The sequence below is a fragment of the Coptis chinensis genome, chromosome 4, assembly GCF_015680905.1.
Source record: "Coptis chinensis isolate HL-2020 chromosome 4, ASM1568090v1, whole genome shotgun sequence".
Taxonomy (NCBI): domain Eukaryota; kingdom Viridiplantae; phylum Streptophyta; class Magnoliopsida; order Ranunculales; family Ranunculaceae; genus Coptis; species Coptis chinensis.
The window spans coordinates 19,432,830-19,453,967 of NC_141459.1; the positions used below are offsets into that span (position 1 = coordinate 19,432,830).

The 21,138-nt window shown below is 34.5% G+C and overlaps 3 protein-coding genes and 1 non-coding gene across 6 annotated transcripts; 1 reads left to right on the forward strand and 3 right to left on the reverse strand.

The window, feature by feature from the left end:
- Positions 1-7,409: 7,409 nt before the first annotated feature.
- Positions 7,410-10,279, forward strand: LOC147502409 (Chaperone DnaJ-domain superfamily protein). The gene is made up of 5 exons (XM_086607235.1): positions 7,410-7,823; positions 7,892-7,966; positions 8,063-8,202; positions 8,952-9,089; positions 9,756-10,279. The coding sequence occupies exons 1-5, from the start codon at positions 7,565-7,567 to the stop codon at positions 9,966-9,968; spliced, it is 825 nt and encodes a 274-aa protein (XP_086463361.1). The 5' UTR covers positions 7,410-7,564; the 3' UTR covers positions 9,969-10,279.
- A 145-nt stretch (positions 10,280-10,424) lies between these two features.
- On the reverse strand, positions 10,425-15,678 carry GGT1 (gamma-glutamyl transpeptidase 1). Of its 3 annotated transcripts, none has more exons than XM_086607232.1 (7): positions 15,456-15,678; positions 14,499-14,845; positions 13,363-13,882; positions 13,034-13,269; positions 12,399-12,663; positions 12,068-12,205; positions 10,425-11,412 (listed from the first exon to the last, which is right to left on the reverse strand). In XM_086607232.1, the coding sequence occupies exons 3-7, from the start codon at positions 13,699-13,701 to the stop codon at positions 11,167-11,169; spliced, it is 1,224 nt and encodes a 407-aa protein (XP_086463358.1). In that variant the 5' UTR covers positions 13,702-13,882; positions 14,499-14,845; positions 15,456-15,678; the 3' UTR covers positions 10,425-11,166. The 3 variants fall into 3 exon arrangements, with proteins under 3 accessions (XP_086463358.1, XP_086463356.1, XP_086463357.1); XM_086607230.1 differs by lacking the exon at positions 15,456-15,678 and adding an exon at positions 14,933-15,079; XM_086607231.1 differs by lacking the exons at positions 14,499-14,845; positions 15,456-15,678 and adding an exon at positions 14,388-14,407.
- A 1,573-nt stretch (positions 15,679-17,251) lies between these two features.
- LOC147502411 (uncharacterized) lies at positions 17,252-20,401 on the reverse strand. The gene is made up of 4 exons (XM_086607234.1): positions 19,933-20,401; positions 18,218-19,494; positions 17,641-17,706; positions 17,252-17,530 (listed from the first exon to the last, which is right to left on the reverse strand). The coding sequence occupies exons 1-2, from the start codon at positions 20,254-20,256 to the stop codon at positions 18,364-18,366; spliced, it is 1,455 nt and encodes a 484-aa protein (XP_086463360.1). The 5' UTR covers positions 20,257-20,401; the 3' UTR covers positions 17,252-17,530; positions 17,641-17,706; positions 18,218-18,363.
- A 5-nt stretch (positions 20,402-20,406) lies between these two features.
- Positions 20,407-20,478, reverse strand: TRNAW-CCA (transfer RNA tryptophan (anticodon CCA)). The gene has a single exon. It is a non-coding gene; the product is annotated as a tRNA-Trp (tRNA).
- Positions 20,479-21,138: the final 660 nt, after the last annotated feature.

A 21,138-nucleotide genomic window follows, 5' to 3' on the forward strand; every position in this document is an offset into this window, starting at 1 on the left:
GTGACCCCCCAACCCATTTATTTGACGGGTTATGCGGGTCAACCCTTAAATGACCCAAAAACCTTTTTTCCTAATCCAAACCCGCTAATTTCGTGTCGGGTTAGCAGGTCGTGTACAAAACTGTCACCCCTAGTTCTAACTAGATTTTATTTGAATCGATTTAACATCTAAATTTTTACCAACAAATTAAAGTTTGATTAAATAATATAATTTAAACCTATTTTCCATTCCATAATAAAAACATTTTTGTTATTATTTATGATTTCTGAATTGATATGTAGCAACTGTACATATGTTTGTGGTTTAGCCAATACAGTTCTAACAATAATAGAACTATATTTCGAAAAAAAAAATCAATACAGTTCTAACTATATTTTGAATCTAGTATCTAACATCTAATACATTTGGAAGTTAATATTCATTATCTAATATTCTAATCTAACACCTATTTTATTATTATTTTTTCAATTTGTAATAGTATCAAAATTTGAGATTCCTCGATATTCCCAATTTAGAGTTTAGGGTTTAGGGTTTAAGGTTAGACATCTCGATATTTTAATATTTCAATTATTTCGATATCTCAACATCTGAAATTGAGTTTTCATTTCGACCAATTATTTCAATATTTCAAAACAATTTTGATATTTCGACCAATTATTCAATAATTCAATACTATTTCAATATTTTGCCCAATTGTTTTTATGAAATTTCGAAATCAATTTATTCTCTTTTTAGGTTGATTTGAATTTCTCTCTCAAAATCAAACTCAAAACTCATTTTCAAATTTTTTGCTTCCCCCTCAAATTCAAACCCAAAATTTAGCCTTTTTTCTACTCTCTTTCTTTCCCCACCCTCAAATCTACTTCTCTTTAAACACTTCTTCTCCATTCCTAATATAGAAACTTACAAAAATTCAAAACTATAGGAGAAAACTCACCCAATCCACACACTTACAAGGACTTCTCTTCTCCACTTCAATTATTTTATTTAAGTTGGGTATATGTCTAACTATTTCCTTTTTGTTGAATTTAAGTCTAATTTAAGCACATTGAAAGCTTACATTGGAATTGGAAGTGGAAGTGGAAGTTGACAACATATGTCATGGGTTTGGGACAAAAGTTATTGTTAAAGGGAAGGGAAAAAAAGAGGAATTGTAGAATGTAGAATGTTGTAATCTTTCCAATCTTATGTTAATTTCGGTAACTGATTACTACTTTATAAATACAATTTTCAGCAACTGAACACCAAAAGTTTGAATAATTTTAAGCAACTAGATACCATTTATCAAATTAGCAACTCGATACTGAAATTGAGTTTTAATTTCGGTAACTGGTTACCACTTCACTATTATAAGTTTAAGCAATTGAACACCAAAATTTTGAGCAATTTTTTCAAATTAGGGATACCGAAATTGAGTTTTAGTTGGTTACCGTTTTACAAATACAATTTTCAGCAACTGAACACCAAAATTTTGAGCAATTTTCAGCAACTAGATACCACTTGTCAAATTAGCAACTGGATACCGAAATTGAGTTTTAATTTTGGTAACTAGTTACCATTTTACTATTACAATTTTCAGCAATTGAACACCAAACTTTTGAGCAATTTTCAGCAACTAGATACCATTTGTCAAATTTAATTTGGATCTTCAAATTGAGTTTTAATTTCAGTAACTGGTTACCATTTTACTATTACAATTTTCAGCAATTGAACACCAAACTTTTGAGTAATTTTCTCAAATTAGGAAGACCGAAATTGAGTTTTAGTAACTGGTTACCGTTTTACAAATACAATTTTCAGCAACTGAACACCAAAAGTTTGAGAAATTTTTAGCAACTAGATACCATTTATCAAATTAGCTTATTTGGGTAAATTGAGTTTTAATTTGGTAACTAGTTACCATTTTTTTTACAAGTTTCAAAGAACTAGATACCAACATTTTCAAAGAACTAAATACCAACATTTTGAGTAATTGTCAGCAACTAAATACCACTTTACTAAGCTTTGAACAATAAATACAATGTCTTCAATTTAGAATCCCATATGGTGCGGTGGTGCCTTTGCAAGTCATAATTGCAATCTTACGGATAGTGCAAAACTTCAGTAGCATTTTGGCATAAATAAACAGAGTTATATACATAGATCTCAAGCTTAAAACCTCCAAACACAACAATATAAAATTAAACAACTGAAACCCTAAATTCCAAACCATTAATCAAGTTAATTAATTGGTTTTTTTTTATATCAAGTTCGAAATTTTAATGGGAATGAAGTTCGAACCATTAGCAAACAAATTACTTGAGAAGACGGGTTTGGTGATTGGTGATGTGAAAGAGAAGAAAGTAGCGCCTTTTTTTGAGAGAGAGAGGTTACCTGTTTGCGAGTTTGTTTGCGAGTTACAACTGTTTTTTTTTTTCTTCGCGTTGCTCTAGATGAGTTAGAATTGTTGGTAACCGAGGAAAGAAGTCGCCCAGTTACAAGGAGCGTGCCCCTCTAATTTTTTAGTGAACCGGATATATTTTCTGGTAACAGGAACCGGTTCCGGGTTGGAGAGTGCCCTCTTAGGAACCGGGGCGTGTATTTAACAGGACCCAATATCTACTATCTATATACTAAAGCAGAGACCTCTCATGGAGGATTTTCTCTCTCCTATGTGGCACTCTAATATGAGAGTTAGTTTTTTCTCTCACCTATGTGGTACTATAATATAAAAGATAGTCTTTTCTAATAGCTTACAATCCCATGTACATGGAACCTCTTTGAAGAGTTTGAGTGTATTTCCAATTCTTATATATTTGATCAAATAAAAAAAATTGCTAAAAAATACGTGATTTGTAAAAGGTAATTTCCTATTACGAATCAAACACTTTTAGTGTTTCAATTCTTATATATTTGATTAAATAAAAAAAATTGCTAAAAAATAGGTGATTTGTATAAACTAATTCCCTATTACAAATCATACAATTTCAGTATCTATGATAAAGCACCGACTTATTTCGAATATATCCTTAACACGGCCTCAAAACATAGTTAAAAACAATTATACAAAAACTAACATCACAAAATATATAATATAAAATGAAAAAAAAAAATAACGGCAAAACAACAATGACAAATATTTTAAAAAATATAAAATACTGAATGAAACTAACGTAAAAAAACAATTAATGGGGAATCGAAAACTGGATGGAAATGCATCGAACTAACTTCAAATAATATTTAATGGAAAATCGAAAATTGAATGCAAATGCAAGCATTAAATTAATCTTAAAAAGTAATTAATAGAAAATTGGAATATAGATACAACTGCATTAAACTAACCTCAAAGAATAATTAACGGAAAATCAAAACTTGGATGCAAATACATCAAACTAACATAAAAAAAAAAAAATTGTCGGAAAATCAGAAACTGGATGCAAATACATTGAACTAACCCTCAAAGATTAAATTAACGGAAAATCGGAAACTGGATGCAACTGCATTGAACTAACCTCAAATAAAAATTAATTATAAATTGGAAATATGATGCAAATGCGTGGAACTAATCTTAAAAAATAATTAATGGGAAATCGGAAACCGGATGCAACTGCACTGAACTAATTTCAAAAAATAAACTAGATGTAAATGTATTGGACTAACCTCAAGAAATAATTAACGGAAATCGCCTTGGATGCAAATTCATTGAACTAGCCTCAAACAATAATTAACGGGAAATCCGAAACTAGATGAAAATACAACTTTATCAAATAATAAACGAGAAATCAAAAACTGGATGCAAATGTATTAAACTAATCTCACATAATAATTAACGGAAAATCAGAAACTGGATGCAAATGCATTGAATTGACCTCAAAGAACAATTAACAGAAAATTGGAAATTGGATGCAAATGTATTGAACTAACCGAAAAGAATAATTAACGAGAAATTAGAAATTGAATGCAACTGCATTGAATTGATCTCAAAAAATAAATAACGGGAATTGGAAATCTGATGCAACTGTATTGAACTAACCTCAAAATATAACGGAAAATCATAAACTGGATGCAAATGCATTGAACTAATCTCAAAATATAGTTGGGTTATATGTTATGGGAATGCCTCGATAAGTATAGTTTTGCATTTAAAATGGTGTTTATCTTATCTCTTTCCGTGTAATTGGGAACTCCTTGCTATTCAAGTAGCTTCAATATATATGAACTTCACCTTATTAGGCAATCTCACAAAACTTCAATCAAACTTCTTTTATTAAATAACAAAATGAAATTGAAGGGTTTTATCAAAGGTGAGTTCTTTTTTTTTAATAGAAAGTGAGGTTTTCACGTTATAAGAAATTTGGTTGAGTGATCAATATAATATTAGTATATAATAGTTCTGCATATTTGCAAATATTTTTAAGAATAATTAATATAACATCACCCGTTTGTAGATAAGCTTTGAAGATTTCACATAGTGAGTCATGCATAATTTAAAGAATAATTAATGGGAAATCGGGAACTGAATAATCTTCGATGATCCCACATAGTAAATCAAGCATAATTTACCTTTTATGTCATATTTGCAAAGGACACTGAGATGGATCATTAGAAGTTAGTATTACACACCACATTGGATAATTAAAAGAAAATCGGAAACTGGATTCAAATACATAACTGAGCTCAAAGAGTAATTAACGAGAAATCGGAAACTTTATGCAAATGCAATAAACTAAACACAAAAAGTAATTAACTAAAAATTGGAAACTGGATGTGATTGCATTAAACTAACGCCAGATAATAACTAACGGGAAATTAGAAATTGGATGCAAATCTTTGAAAAATATCTAACGGGAAATCAGAAACGGTATGCAAATACATCAAACTAACCTCAGATAATAATTAATGAGAAACCGAAAACTGGATGCAAATGCATTGAACTAAACTCAAAAAATAATTAAAAGAAATAAAAAACCGAATACGCATTAAACTAACCTTATAGAATAATTGGTGAGAAATCGGAAACTAAATGCAAATGCATTGAAATAATCTCAAAGAATAATTAATGGAAAATCAGAAACCGGATATAATTGCATCGAACTAACCTCAAAGCATAAATAATAAAAAACTAGATACATATGTATTGAACTAACCTTAAAGAGTTATTCACTTAAAAATCGAAACTGGATCCAAATGCAATGAACTAATCTCAAAGATTAATTAACAAAAACATTAAAAAAAATAGATGAAACTGCATTGAACTAACCTAAATGAATAATTAACGGGAAATTATAAATTTGATGTAACTGTATTGAACTAACCTAAAAAAATAATTAATGGGAAATCGAAAACTTGATGCAAATGTATTGAACTAACCTCAAAGAACAATTAACATAAAATCAGAAATTAGATGCAACTACATTGAACTAACCTCAAAGAATAATTAACGAAAAACAAAAAACGGGATGCAACTGCATTAAACTAAAATCAGAGATTAACTAACGGGAAATCATAAATTAACTAACGGGAAATCATAAATTGGATGCAAATGTATTGAAATAACCTCAAAAAATAGTTAACTGGAAATTGGAAGTCGGATATAACTGCATCGCACTGATCTCAAAGCATAAATGTCCGCTTTTTTAGCCTTCTTCGATGAGTATTTACGAAAGTAATTAGGAACCTAAAACGAAAATGAGTTTATAAAAACAGACTCTTACATGTATGCAAACCGTATAGAAATTGTAAACTATCGAACTAACCTAGAAAAAACAATTAACGGGAAATTAGAAATTGGATGCAGATGTATTGAACTAACCTCAAAGAGTAATTAACGGGAGATTGGAACACGGATATAAATACAATGAACTAATCTCAAATACTAATTAACTAAACATTGAAAATTGGTCGGATGCAACAGATAATTAACCTTAATGAATAACTAACGGAAATCATAAAGTAGATGCAATTGACTTGAACTAACCTCAAATAATAATTAATAGAAAATCGAAACTTGATGAACCGCATTGAATTAACCTCAAAGAATAATTAATGAGAAATTGGAAACCTGGATGTAACATACTACATTAAACTAACCTCAAAAAATAATTAAGGAAAATCGAAACTTGATGTAAATGCATTGAACTAATAACCCTAAAATATATTTGTATTATATGTAGAGGGAATAAATGTCTCGACAAATATAGTTTTGTATTTTAAGTAGTGTTAGTCATAATTCATTTATTGTGATTGGGAATGTCTTGCTATTCAAGTAGCTTTTAATATTATCTTCGCCACATTGGGCATTCTCATAAAACTTCAATCAAACTTTTATTGTTAAGCCTAACAATAAAAAGAAATCGATGAGTTTTATCAAGGTTTGATGCTTCCTTTTTATAGAGAGTGGTGCAAGAAATTTAAATTAGTAATTAATATAATTTTCATATCTCATAGCTATGCATAGTGACACCCGCTCATAAGGACACGTTCATGTGATAAATATTTTCAAGTGGGAGTAGTGTATTCTTTGAGGATATGGAAACAATCAATCTATTTTAGTGATTTGTACAAATTAGTACGTAGTTTTAACGGTGATGATTTTGCTAAATTACCATAAATCTAATAAAACTATTAAACAAACTAGATCGAGTTTAAGATAATTCCATTTGAAAATTACGGATTAATATCCTAAACCACAAAGTGAAGAAGCTATATCTCAATTTGACCCCTTAGTTTTCAAGTACTTATACACCATAATAACGCTTCATTAACGTATTTTGGTTTATTTTCAATAAAAATATATTCGATTCAAAAATTTGCCAAGAAATCACCATAAATATAAGAAAACTATTATATAAGCTAGATCGAGTTTAAGATAATTCTATTTGAAAATTACAGATTAATATCCTAAACCACAAAGTGAATAGACTATCTCAATTTGATTCCTTAGTTTCCAAGTACTTATGCACCGTAATTGCTACTCATTAACGATTTCGGTTTATTTTCAATAAAAATATATTCGATTGAAAATTTGCAAAGCTAAATCACTATAAATCTAAGAAAACTATTATACAAGCTAGATCGAGTTTAAGATAATTCTATTTGAAAATTATAGATTAATATCCTAAACTACAAAGTGAAGAAGAGGCTATATAAAGTTGATCCCTTAGTTTCCAAAACTTTTGCACCATAATCACGCTTCATTAACGATATTTCGGTTTATTTTCAATAAAAATATATTCGATTTGGAAAATTTGTGTGAGACATTTTGTAAAGCCCTTTCAGCACACAAAATATTTAATAGATCCCGGGCGTATGACCGGGTTCAAAATCTAGTATATTCTACTTGTGAATACACGGAACTCCCAACAATATGAAGCAGCAGTGGCAGCAGTTCCATAGTAACCCATGCATTTATGCAACTTAGGCATTTTCTCGACTGTGAGACTCTTTGACGCTTTTAAAGAGTTGTACTGGTGCAACCTTTTACTATGAACATTATTAGATTCCGACAAAGAAGAAGAAGAAAGCAATTTGGATGCGTAAATAAAACTACATGTAATAAACGAGAAACTCTCAAAATTGGAGAATTATGAGCAATAATCTGAGATCGATTTGTCGTCCGCACACAATAATCTTGTCTTCATTCTTGTGTTGCACCAGAAATCGATTAGGCTTTTCATTTCACCATTCATATCCCGCCTCCTCGTCTCGGTTTCTGTGCTCATCCCCTTTTTTATTCCATCGCCCACATTTCTTAAGAATTGACCCTTTGTATCGCGTCGATTCCAGAAGAACCCTCGTTCGAGCCGCTCAATGGACTGACGAAAAATCTCCTTACGAAACCTTAGGTATAATATAATATTTTTATTATTAATATTATTATATTGCAAAAATTTTATTTATTTATTGTGGACAGAGTTGGAAAGGGAAGCTGATGAAGATAAAATAAAGTTTGCGTATCGAAGTCTTGCCAAATTTTATCACCCTGATGGTAACTTTTGTTTCTTCGTCCTCGTTTAAGCTTGTTATAAGATTTGTTTATAAAATTTGGACTTTAAAACTGATTAGATTTGTTTTCTTGTTCAAGTGTATAATGGAAAAGGGAGTCTTGAGGAAGGCGAGACAGCCGAAGCTCGATTTATTAAAATTCAAGCTGCTTATGAGTTACTTATAGATGGGGAGAAACGAAGGCAATACGATAGTGAGCACCGTGTCAACCCAATGAAGGTAAATGTTGTGTATAGTTACTGTCATATATTGTTAAATTTTTTGTAAGTACTGTTAGTTTCTAGTGTTGGACCTTTGTTTCCTGATTGATATATATTACATGGATCGATTATTTACTTAGCTAGTGAATTTTAATAGTTACATGGATATATTAGTTACATGGATGGATCAGACTTTTAATAAATTATGAATACAAAACTTGTTGCCTTGTTGGGCAGCATATTCAGGGAAAAAAGGTGAAGGGTTATGGGTTGTATGTTAGGGTGAGTTCTAGGTGGAGTGAATTTTTAAGTATACCATCCATATAGGTGTGTAGCACCACCAGCATATTTGGCTGAAGGTTTTACAGATTAACGAGTAAAGGTTCTTCCTGGTTGATCTTCTGTCGATGGGCTAGATTTGGGATTATTTCTGGAGACTAGAGGAGCTATAGTATCAGACGTTGAACAGTTTAAGGTAATGAAACAGAGGTGCCTTTGGGAGCATATTGAATCACTCAACATAATTGGGTACTAGTGAATGTGAACAGGCAGTAGGGCAAAAATTGAGTATATATCTCTTCTTATGTTCGATTGAGTATACCCGTTTAAAAAATAATAATAAAATGAGTTGCATAATTCGTGGTTGCTGGAGAATATTTGGAGTCAGTGCAGTCCTCTGGATGTCTTTCTGGTGGGTTCTATTCTATTTTTCAATGTTCTGGTCACTTAAAATGTTAAATGTCTTTTCCGATATATCTTTTCTGTCAGGCTTCACAAGCATGGAGGGAGTGGCTCATGAAAAAGCGCAAGGCTTTTGATCAGCGAGGTGATATGGCTATCGCAGCATGGGCTGAACAGCAGCAGCGTGAGATGAATATTCGTGTGCGGCGTCTCTCCCGTTCAAAGGTGATAACATTGTTCTTGAACAATTCTATACTCGTTCTTCTGATTAAAGAAGTTATTGTGTTACAATGGAGAGATGCTTAGTGCAATTCTTTCTACTTTTGTTAATGTAGTCATTTAATACAGGGATTTTCTTAAGCTCAGTAGGTTCTCTGACCAATTGACCATTGGAATTGGTGTCCTTTGTGTATTCCCTTCTGTTTCTTTAGGCCATGAAGATTCGAAAAACCATGACATTGTTAGTGTTGAACAAGGATATCCAATTGTATCCTTGAGTAGTACATCTATGTGTCCAAGTGCAGCAATGTTGTTCAACTGCAGGTTAAATTGTTTGGATCCACAAATATTGTTCCGCGGCAGCACTTGGGCTTATGTCTTTATTAATTCACCACCAACTTACAATTTTTGTGAGGCCAATCAAATACTTTATGTGACCAGATCTGTGTTGGCAGAATGTAAATAGAACAAGAAACACCCTTAATACTAGATGCCTAGAAGCCTTGGATCCTACAGTTATAAGTATCTTCTCAGCATGCTACCCCTTCTTGTACAACGCTTTTGTTATATATGTTTTTATTTACCAGTAAAAGTCTTAAAAGTTTTCAGAATTTCTCTCAGCTATAGCTTCATTGAAATATCTGAGAGTATCTATATTGGACGGGGTTTCAGGTAGACCCCGAGGAGGAGAAGAGAATCCTGGCTAAAGAGAAGAAGGCATCAATGGAGTATTTTAACAGTACCCTCAAAAGGCATACACTTGTCTTGAAGAAAAGGGACTTGATGCGGAGAAAAGCAGAGGAAGAAAAGAAAAAGGTCATTATCAATCAGCTTTTAGCTGCAGAAGGCCTTGAACTCGACACAGATCATGAAGAATCATCGTAAAGTATGTCTCCCACTCATTTGTTACCATTGTACACAAGTGCGATTCGGCTCTCAGTGGGCCAATTCATACTTTTTTCCAAACAAATTGTAAAAAAAGAAAAGAAAAATGTTGTAATCAATGTTGTATATACATATATAATTGGTTCTGCACAGAATAAGCATTTGGCACCTTAATGATAACATTCTTGTGGGATGCTAATTCAGTAATTCCCAAAAAAAATATACTCCTCAATTTGACGGCAAATATGAGGAAACTTGAGATAATAAAACGATTGTGTTGAATAAAATTGATTAGGAAGAGTTTCTCATCATCATCCGATCCTAAACATTTTAATGATTTTTCTTATTATTTTGTTACCCTCAAATGTGCTTTTACGATCTTCAGGAATTCAATGGACAATTTAGAGATTTCTAGCATTAACTACAAATCTGTAAATGGAAGTCTTTGAATTTGAATTCATGCAATGTTTCTCGTATTATGTAGCTTGCTTGATAAAAAGTAAACAGTGCATGTTCATCCAAAGATTTATAATGTCGAAGAAAATGTAGATCATTATATTCCAATACATAAAATGATTAGAACGGGAGACTGTATTGCTTGTCCTGTCGAATCAATAAAAAAAGTAAAAGAAAAAGTAAAAAAAAAAGAAAAAGAAAAAAACAGTCTTTAAATTTCGTCGAATAGAAGAAATACATAGTTTAGGTTGGTGCATGCACAAAGAAAGGATTCCTACCACCCCAGGAGCTGTTACCAATATAAGGGTGTGCACAGGTGTCATGCACTCATGCCTGCAAGCACCATTAAGTGCAACACAGATCTACTTTTTAGACCACTATTGCGACTCACTATTTGGATAGGGATGGTTTGTATTGAAATACACACGAACGCGTAATCTCAATGTAAATCAATGGTTACCATTAGTAGGTCGGTTAAGTAGGTAAAATTAGTAGGTCTGTGTATCATTACTGCAAAACCCGCTCGACTTTTAAGTTTTAAGAGAACTTAGAGTAGCGTGTGGGGAAACATTAATGCAAAACTCAAGAAGCTGAATGGAATTGTGGAGCATGCATTGCTGTCCAGTGGACTGAGATAGGAAGGTAATTAACCTTGGAGTCAGCAAAGTACTCCTTCGATGACCATGAATAAGAGAGAACACTTTTTGAAGAATCCATATTTTGAATAACGCAATCTCGCAGCTCAATAACCTGATGGAAAACCACCTTTTCTTGGGTCACTTACAGCTGTGAGTTTGCCCAAGATAGTACCTTGAGCCCCTTGTGGGCTCTCAAGTGTGTGAACTACTAGCTGAGAAATAGCCCCACCAGCAAGGCTTTGTAGGATATGGCCCTTTTGCTGTAGGCTCGTCCTTGTCGCTGGAGGAACTTCAAAATGGTCTCCGATAACTGTTGTCCAGTTCTCATAATGAACAACGTTAGGGATAAGCTGCACAAGAATTGTTTGTGTTAGTATTTGTGTTTAACACTATTACATTTGATCGAACAAACCAATGTAACCATGACAGAAAACATGGCTATGATGGAACTTATGTGCAGGCATCCAAGTTCCAACATGGAGCCAAAGCCAAGGCTGAGTAAGTCGCACAACTTTGATTAGTCTGTGTCTCTGACATAGAATATACGATAATGTGTTCTGATTTATACATGATTTGGTATTTTGGTGTTCATACATCTTATGATAAGGGATGAAACAGGGTATTGGGAATGTTTGCTATAGTTCTCTTGTTTGCATCAGAATATATGATCCATCATACCTCAACATGTGGTGAGGAGTGCTCTCTTTGGATTTAGAATGCTAGGGAAGTGACTGGATGCTTTCTTTATTAGTCGGAAGAATAATTAATTGGATTCTCATCATTCCTCCTTTGATAGTCGATAGTCAGTTGTCATTGCTCAAGGTCTCTAGTCTTTTTTCATCTTACCACATATACGTTGTATTGTTGTCATGCTTCTTCTTATCTGTTTCCTCTGTTGATGAATGTGCTTTTGCCAGTGATTTTTAGATACCTTTGTCCAAGTTTCTCCAAATAAAGGAATACATATCAAAGAAGATATAGTTAGCAATAGGGTTTTGAACGGACCTGATGATAAGACCTCGGAGCCATAATGGATGAGAATGGATCCATCTCCCTGGCAAAATGATTTAAGAACACCTGTGTTGTTGCTCCAATGATCGTGGATCCCCCACTAGCACCTAATACTGCTTTCAACTGCCCATCCTGTAGAACCATATACAAAATGGTAACTTGCAAAATGAGATAGAAGGAGTAGCAAAACTAGCAGATGTATATCAATTGCACCAATCCTTCTTCTGGATGAGCATAATTGCGTGACAGTTGAATGTGCTTGTAAACCAGTGCATTATGTCATGGGATGTATTCTAAACATTTGCAGAAGTATTGTAAATAATACCTTGACAACAATGGTTGGTGTCATTGAAGATAATGGCCTTTTCCCTGGTCTGATAAAGTTGGCTGGAGCTGGTGGTGGAAGATCAGCAGAGCGATTTCCAGGGATAGAGAAATCATCCATTTCATTGTTAAGAACTATCCCTGTATTTGGAGATAAAAATTGTGCTCCAAAGTAGGAATTTACAGTACAAGTCAACGATACAGCATTTCGTTTTCCATCTACGATGGACAGGTGACTGGTACCATGGTCATTAATCTGATTCCATCTGAAAAGGTTATTAAATCACCACATCTTTTAGTAGAGTCCAAAATGTTTCGATTACAGAATAACTAACCATCTGCAAGCATAATTGTTAGCATGACACACACTGGTTGTTCTTAGAAGCGATACTTTTGAAATTCCTAGCAGGACTTTACAACATTTAGAAGTGTTCAGACATCCAACCAGCAAATCCACTTAATATATAGCGGTTACAGTCTATATGACAAGTTACCCAAGAGAATATGTGGGAGTTTATAGGTTTGATTTAATTCTTGTACATACGTTGACATGAGACGATGAGAGTATTAGCTGGCTGTTACCAAGTGTTGAGTGTGATCAGTTCATTAACAAGTAACAAGCAAGTATTTCCTAACCTTCCACCATAATGGTCTGGGCTGAAAGTCGCATTATCGAGTATAGTCTTCTTCAACGATTTTGCAAATCTGATAGACTGCATATCAGCAACAACTTTAGAAACGTCAACAAAATCAGGATCACCAAGATTCATCCTCACGGCAAATAGGTGTTTTAGTGCCTCGATGAAACGATGAAGACCAAGTGTGCCAGAAACACCTTTAGGAATTCCATAATCAGAAAGAATGTTTAAAATCTGTGGCCGAAATATTGAAAAAACGTAAGAACTACATTGCGCTCAATTTGTTTTGCAAATGAAAATAGATGAGTAGTGGAAAAATACACTTACAAGTATCATTCCAGCTCCCCCTGATGAAGGCGGTGGCATGCCTAAGATTTGATGTCCCAAAACCTCTGCAGAAATTGGTTTCATCACTTTAATTCGATATCTTTCCAAATCTCTCATTGTCAGTATTCCTCTAGCCTTTTTAACATCTTTAACTAGATTGCTGGCTATGGAGCCATTATAGAATGCTTCTGGTCCATGCCTTCCAATTATTTGAAGTGTTTGTGCTAGTTTCTTGTTCCGGCACATACTGCCTTGTTGCAAGAGGGTTCCATTTGATGTGAATATATCATGAAGTCCCTTGTCGGCCATGATCCCCAATCTTGTTCTATCCATTTGCATGTAGAGATAAGGAGAGATTTTGAATCCCTTTCGAAGCAAGACGCTCTGCTGGTCTCACCAGCCTTTCCCAGGGTAGCTTTCCATGTTGTTTCCAAGCTTCATAAAGCCCTGCAAGTTCCCCAAGAACTGCAATAGAAAGTGCACCAGCAGCTTTTGAGGCAGCATTTCCAGCATACATGTTCTGAAATGAAACGAGAGAATTGGATGGAGAAGTAAGAAGTTAAGATATTTGCAAACCACAAGTTTCTGAGTTTGACATCAAGAACAAGCACCAGTTAGGCTGTGGTCAGCGTCGTCACTGATAAAAATGTACGAAGAAGTAGTATTTCTCTTTAAGATATTCATACCAGGCCATCCCCAAAAAAGATTAGTTTGTTGATGGTATAACCATCGAAGGAAGTGAGAGATCTGGTTTAAAAGGGAAGTTGACACCTAAAATATATACGTCGGACTTTTTGAATTTCTGGATAAAGTTCGCAAAATGGCATATTAATTGTCTTGAACAACCAGTAAAAAACTAGCAGGATGCATAGTGTTTTCCACATGCCCATGCTTAGGTACGTACCTTCTACAATCTACCCACAAATTACAAGGTTTATATGAGGTAATCTCTGTTTCAAAAATTTGCATTTAATTTTTCCTAACACAAGAAAAGGGACTATGAATTCCAATGACTACAAGCATACCTTCTAAGAATGGTTGCTCTAGCTGCTCTATCCTACAATTCAAATGGATAAGTGGCCAATATAAAATGGGAATTGTTTGTCCTTAAAAATCTCCTATGCCCACTCATTTACCTCGGAAGCTAGCAATGGTGCCGTTTCTCTCATATCAAAGGCTTGTGCCTTCCCATTAGCCAATCTAATGACCATAAAAGCACCTCCTCCAATTCCACTTGATGCTGGGCTCACAACACCCAAGCACAGAGCTGCTGCAACTGATGCATCAACAGCATGACCTCCTTCCCGAAGAACCTTGCTCCCAATCAGAGAACACCGTCCGTCATCAGTGGCAACAGCACCATGCTCCGTTGCAATCACTTCACGCCTATTTTTTGTTGTGCCACTCAAGCTTGAAAGACTGGAACCAGGAGAAAACAACGAGAATAGTAGAATAGTGGCGATTGGACACCACAGCAAGAAAGCTGCAAGTAAGTCAACGATTTGATGTTAGTATAAATGTTTTTAATGCTTCTATACTATAAATAAGAGTCATTCTAAAAACCTTTAACCTTGTGAACAACGATGCATCATTGACCAGTCGTTTAACTAACAGAAGAGTTGCACTCCCATCAATGAATCCATAACTATATACAAAGATGTTTTTCAGGGAGAGCTTTGTGCAGTGGTTTCCAAGTTTTAAGAAAACATTCTTTGCAAGTTTGTTTTTGCACGAATTTGATGTAACAACTAACAAGTATCATTTAAATCAGTCAGTGGTTTATAGGGTATACATTTAGAAGTTCTAATAAGCTACGCATTTTAGAGTTAGAATGCATCACTTTGTCCTTTTCTGAGAGTACTCTCACGCAAACCTGATTTTCTTCTAATGTGAAGTTAAATAAAGTAATAAACCAGTATTTGAACATTAACTTAGCTAGGTTCCATTTTTTTTTCCCACTTGTACACTAAAGTTAGCAATGTGTTTCAGCATACAAGTTTCCACAATATAATAAAAAAGTGCAGCAAAATCAAACTAGCTAGATGAATTCATATAGATGGAAAACTAGAAGCTGGTAACAAAGAACAACTCACGTGTCATCTCTTCTTCTTGTAGTGGAAGGTAGAGTGGCGTTGCAACTCCAATATGAGCAAAAGAAACGCAGCAGCTTCGGTTTTGTAAAAAAAGATAACGATGCTAGAATCCTTGAGAGAAGAATCACTGAAGTTGAATCTAGGAGAAAATATAGGGAAAAAGAAGGATATTATTCATATGTTTGTGGCCCAAGGCCAGCGGTTGTTGTTACTTGTAACCTTTGCATCAATGTTTGTCTTTATTCTTGCTAACAGCCGGCGACAAGCAACACACATAAAACAAATGAGTTTGATCAATGGTCCTTGCTCAGTACCATATTTTTTTTTGTTAATCATTCTTATTTATTTATGTTAACCAATAATTACATTGTCCTGCTCCAGGTTATGTTTCAACCATATTGGAGCTATACTAAACCATACATTAGCTTCAACCATATTGGAGCTATACTAAACCATACATTAGGTACTAAAGTTAAAGCAAAAGTTGCCATACTCTGTACAATATACAACAATAAATAATTAGTTGGATCATAAATTCATAGCTGTGGATTCTTCTCTACAATAATTGGTCTATGCCAATCACCAGATGTTTAGCAAAACAGAAGTTAATTCTGAGCACAGACTGTATATATATACAGCAATCCCCCACACGTCCTGAAACAACAATGCAAGCAAATAACGCAAGAGATTACGTGGTTGGAGTTGGCCTAATAATCCACAGGCGGAACAACCTACCATAAGAGTTTATTAATGGGTAAGAATACAAGTTAAGGTGTCGGGGAAGAACGAAGTCAATGAGAACAAGAACCGCCGGTTTCTCTCTAGCTATTCTCACTTTCTCTCTCTGTTGGACTACAGATTACTCACTGTTGCCTTTTCTCAGAAGCACACACTGACTTAAGAACTAAATATACGTAGACAAACACCCCCACATTGTTTTGATTGTCAAAACTATTTTTGGTTTCTAAAGCCTATCGATCTTGGTTTCCCAATCCCAACTTAGATACCAAGCAGTTCGCGTATGAATGAGAACCAACTAATCGACCTACCTATAATAACACCAACCGTATAAGTCCAATAAAAGGAACTTTTCGTCCAACTATAGGTCCCTCGCCGCATGGGAAAGATAAGATAATGAACGCGACTACTACAGAATCTGACAGCACTCAAAACTCACAAGTCAAACTTATGCATGTTGCAAATTGCGTGGTGAGCACGCTTTCATTATCATCCAGTCTGGAGACTTGTGAGCACGGTTTTATGTTCCATCCGCGTATACCTTCTGTTTTGGCAAATACAGTAGAGAAAACTTTTTGTCGTTGCATTTCAGGAGTGATTTTTTGCTCCCAGCGGAATTTGCTCCAAGAGCTCCAAGGGAAACAGAAACCAACCAAGTGTCCATTCAAAAGGGATCAACAGTTATCAAATATTCACTTTAATATATGCTTCCTGATTTATCCCCAATCTTAAAAAAAAATAAAAGAAAAAAACTTAAACAGTTACAAAATCTAGTTTTTGGTCTTAATTGTTGGAAAAAAAAGAATAAAAAACTTGAAGTGCTGAACTAGTGACACTTCTTTCAAACTAAAAAAGATAAAAAAAAAAATCTTTAGCTAAAGATAGAAAGAACTCCTATATATTTTACAATGACATTTTTTTAATTTTTTTTCTTTTTATTTATTTTTATTTTTAGTGGGGGCAAATAAGAAAGTTTGTTCTAAGGAATTTGATAAGTGTCAATCTCTTTTTAGTAGACACGTGGTTGATTCCTGATTCGCTTGGAGCAAATCCCGCTAGGAGCAAAAAATCACTCATTTCAGGGAGTTAAAAATGGTATATAGAATATCATACACTATCGTGCCCATTAACTGTAGCCAAGTTTGGCTGTTTAGGCCGCAGCTTTTGCATATGCCAATTGCTGAAGTTTCAAACAACCTAGTTTGCCAGTGAACATTTAACTAACAAAGTGCAAAACTACATATGTCCTGCATCACGAGAGCCGCATATGGTAACTTGCAAACCATCATCAGGAAGATGTGTTCACGAGAAAAAAGCTATCCTGAACTTGTGGCCTCCTGTGTAAAAACAAACGCAGAGCTCTTATTACATTAAAGTTGACGATCCAATCCCCCTCCCCCCACAGACTCCACCAACCAAAATAACAATCTGCAGTTTATGAGCTTACCATAATGTAATTGAACCTTCTTCAAGAGTACAGGTCATCATTACGAGCAAGCTTCTGGAATAATACCTGAATACAAGGTTGTCACTTGTCAGATGAGAGTCTGCTTTACTTTGCGAACTCAGAAATATCTAGATGATAAGATATGAAGTAGCACAAAGCTCCATTGTGATGTATCGTAGCAAAGATAGGTAACAAGTAAATACTAAATACAAAACTACAAATCCAAGAAAGAAAAAACTTGGCAAGTGATATAAGAGCTTTTACACCCCCCCTCCTGCGCAGAACGAAAATTAAGATGTAAGGAGCTTGATCCTATTTCAACGAACTATGTATGCTTTGTCCATCAGCCCATGCAGACAAACAATAACAGCATATACAAACTTCTCACATATATAATGTAACAATCGCCTCAAAAAGTTAAAGTTATTGAAATAGTATTCAGTTATTCACAATGAGCTAACTAATCATTTATTCATCGGGTCTGTAACCATGTAAAAGGTGTGGTTCTGAAGTCATTCTAAAGTCATTCAAGGCTTCAAGGTTAATGGATAAATATCCTGAAAGCACCAAATTTTACCTCATAAAATTTGATTAATCCCGGAATCAATGAACTCAGAAATCTCATGATGGTGGCCCAAACACCATCCTGTTTGTACTACAGGTTTAGATGTATGTAAACCTTCAACTTGACTACAAGATTGAAAATGCAAATCAAGAGATGATTCAGGTTGCCTTTGCACTGTGCTTCTGTTTATCGATTAGTTGAGTAGTTGCGCCAGTTGCACCACGACTAGGTTCTGATCCTGCCCGTGAAGATCCAAAGGCTCCTAAAGCCTCCAGGAAGAACTTCTTGTTTGGAACTATACCACTGTTGTCCATGTATTTTAGCAATTTCTGTACAAGCTCCTTCATATTAGCTTTAGTATAGGCCTTGTACAGAAGTTTATAAGTTGAGGCATCTGGAAGCAACCCATTCTTATGAGCATATTCAAAAAGCTGATCTGCTTCAGCGGGCAATCCATTCATACAGTAAGCATCAAGCATAGCATTTAGAGTCGAAACATGCATTTCTTTTTTTGAATCCATCATCTCATCAAATATTTCTCTGGCCTTTGAAACACAATCACATAAAGCATAAGTTGTGATTAGACTCTCATAAGTAACATAGCTTGGTTTGTAACCCATTTCATATATCTTTTTAAAAACAGCCTCAGCCTTATCTTTAAGTCTAGCCTTCCCATAATTTGTGATCATGGAATTGAATGTGGGCAAAGTTGGCTTTTCCCTGGAGTGCAATAAACTCTTGTATACTTGTTCCATCTTCTCAAAAGCTTGTCGCCTCCCATATGAATCAATCAGCAGGTTGAAGGTGATGGCATCTGGCTTGATTTGATTACTCTTCATTTGCGAAAGTACAGATTCCATTTCTCTAATCATCCCATTTTTTCCATATGCATCCATCACTCCATTATAAGTATAGATATCAGAGGAAACGATGCTCTCCTCAAGATCTTTGAACAATGCATTGACTTGATCCACCTTGCGTGTCTGCGCAAAAGCTCTCAAGAGAATATTGTACGTGACAATGCTGGGTTTGCACTGTTCTATGCCTTTCATCTTCTCAAAGTATCCAAGGGCTTTTGCTAAAGCCTTGGATTTATCTCTGGAATGCAGGTGAGCGGAAATGAGTGAATTGTAGACAGATGTATCTGGCCGGCAACCGCTGTTACGCATCTCTGAGAAGAGCCACATGGCCATCCGTATTTGGCCTTTCTTTCCCATCACCGATATCAACTTAGAATAAACACCATTATCCGCAACATACCAACGCTGTTTCTGCATCCACCTGAATACCTGATTCAACATTTAAAGAATCTTAACGATACGCATCATCTAGGTCAGTTGTCATTCCAAACACCTATATTTATAAATGAATGTCTTTGCTCTGAACCGTGCTGAGTGGCTTTTAAGGGCAATGATTAGGGATCATCTTCACCAAAATCAGCCTGAGTGGTCTATGACTTTGGTGAATTTCATGTCCAGCAGCTTCCTTTGCATGTGACATTGGAGTTGTATCATATGGCATTAAATAGATGGACATTAGGCCTATGATGACACTTCCAACTACTAAGCCTCCATAGAGGGGAGGCAGCTAAATGTTCAAAGCTACTATTGATTTTGATGATTAGACCAAAAATGGTAGTTACACAAGTTCAATCAAAATGTCAAATCTAGTATAGACTAATAAACAAACCACATCAATCAAAATGTGAAAAAAGAAGAAAAACAAACCTCGAGGCATTGAAGCCACTTATCTCTCTTCCCAAGTTCTTCAAACAAATGAAAACAATGTTCGGTTCTAATCAATTTAACATACTTATCCAATACATTAACCAAAGGTTTCTTATCATTAAAATTCCTTAAAAGAGTCTTAACCAACTCTTCAGTTTCTGACTTGTCGATTTTCACACCTGCTTTCCTCTTTGGCCTAGTTGAAATGCAACTGATTCTAGTAAAGGGGCTGTTTTGAAGATGGAACTGAGTTGGTTTGAAGTTAGAAATGGTGGGGTCTTTGAAGTTGATAGAAAATGGTGTCACAGTGTTGAGTTGAAGCATTTTTTGTTGGGTGTGTTGAAATTGGTGAAATGGGTCATGGAATTTGAAGTAGAGAATGTAGTATTGAAGTAAACAATGAGGTTGAAAACTCGGAGATTAATAGAAGAAGAAGATTTTTCCAGATAAGTTTTTCAGCAAAATTGAAATTTGTGAACCCGACGTGAATCGAACACGCAACCTTCTGATCTGGAGTCAGACGCGCTACCATTGCGCCACGGATCCTCTTAGTGTCCTGTTTGATGTTTTAATTTACTTGTTCCGTTTACTGTTGATGATTGTCGTTAATAAATTGTCTTTGCACTGAATATGCGTAAGTATATCATCACATATTCCTAAATCATTTTGGAATAAAGTTGGAGAGAGAAAAAAAAAGACGGCTTATTTGAGTTTCAGTCTCTCTTCACACTTTATTATATAGAAAAATAGTCAGTTTACAATATAGAAAACCTAAAAACAATCTGGTTCGTGGAGAGTCCTTAATCCCCATGAACCGTCAGCCAGCTTTCACTGGCTCCATGTCTCTTTTGTCACGGCTTATAAGAACTCTAACATATGATATATATGTTATATTAAGTTTATACCTATTTCAAGAATCTAATGTGTCATAGCTGTGATGTCTAAGAACAACTTTACTTGATTGTTTAAGATCATTAAGATTAAGTAATAGTTTGAATGAATGAATGAAATGAACTGAAGTGAAATGAAACTTTTTATTTATCAATGACGAAAGTTTTACAATTGCTCTGTTTTTCTTTCTTGTTTTCTAATAATTTTTGTGGAAATGATCTAATGAATATTTTTTCTACTCCTTCAGTCTTTATATAGTCTCTTCAATTAGTTTTAACCCAATCAACTTATGACATGACATGTATCCATTGTCTT

Bases quoted from the DNA above. Each gene is read 5' to 3' on its own strand.
- LOC147502409 (XM_086607235.1), top strand. From the start codon at position 7,565: ATGAGCAATAATCTGAGATCGATTTGTCGTCCGCACACAATAATCTTG. The intron at 7,967-8,062 runs GTAACTTTTGTT...TTCTTGTTCAAG, and splicing joins CAAATTTTATCACCCTGATG to TGTATAATGGAAAAGGGAGT. The intron at 9,090-9,755 runs GTGATAACATTG...ACGGGGTTTCAG, and splicing joins GGCGTCTCTCCCGTTCAAAG to GTAGACCCCGAGGAGGAGAA.
- GGT1 (XM_086607232.1), bottom strand. From the start codon at position 13,701: ATGCAAATGGATAGAACAAGATTGGGGATCATGGCCGACAAGGGACTT. The intron at 12,664-13,033 runs GTTAGGAAATAC...TAACCTTTTCAG, and splicing joins CCAGACCATTATGGTGGAAG to ATGGAATCAGATTAATGACC. The intron at 12,206-12,398 runs GTATTATTTACA...ATGGTTCTACAG, and splicing joins CACCAACCATTGTTGTCAAG to GATGGGCAGTTGAAAGCAGT.
- LOC147502411 (XM_086607234.1), bottom strand. From the start codon at position 20,256: ATGCTTCAACTCAACACTGTGACACCATTTTCTATCAACTTCAAAGAC. The intron at 19,495-19,932 runs GTTTGTTTTTCT...ATGTTGAATCAG, and splicing joins AGTGGCTTCAATGCCTCGAG to GTATTCAGGTGGATGCAGAA.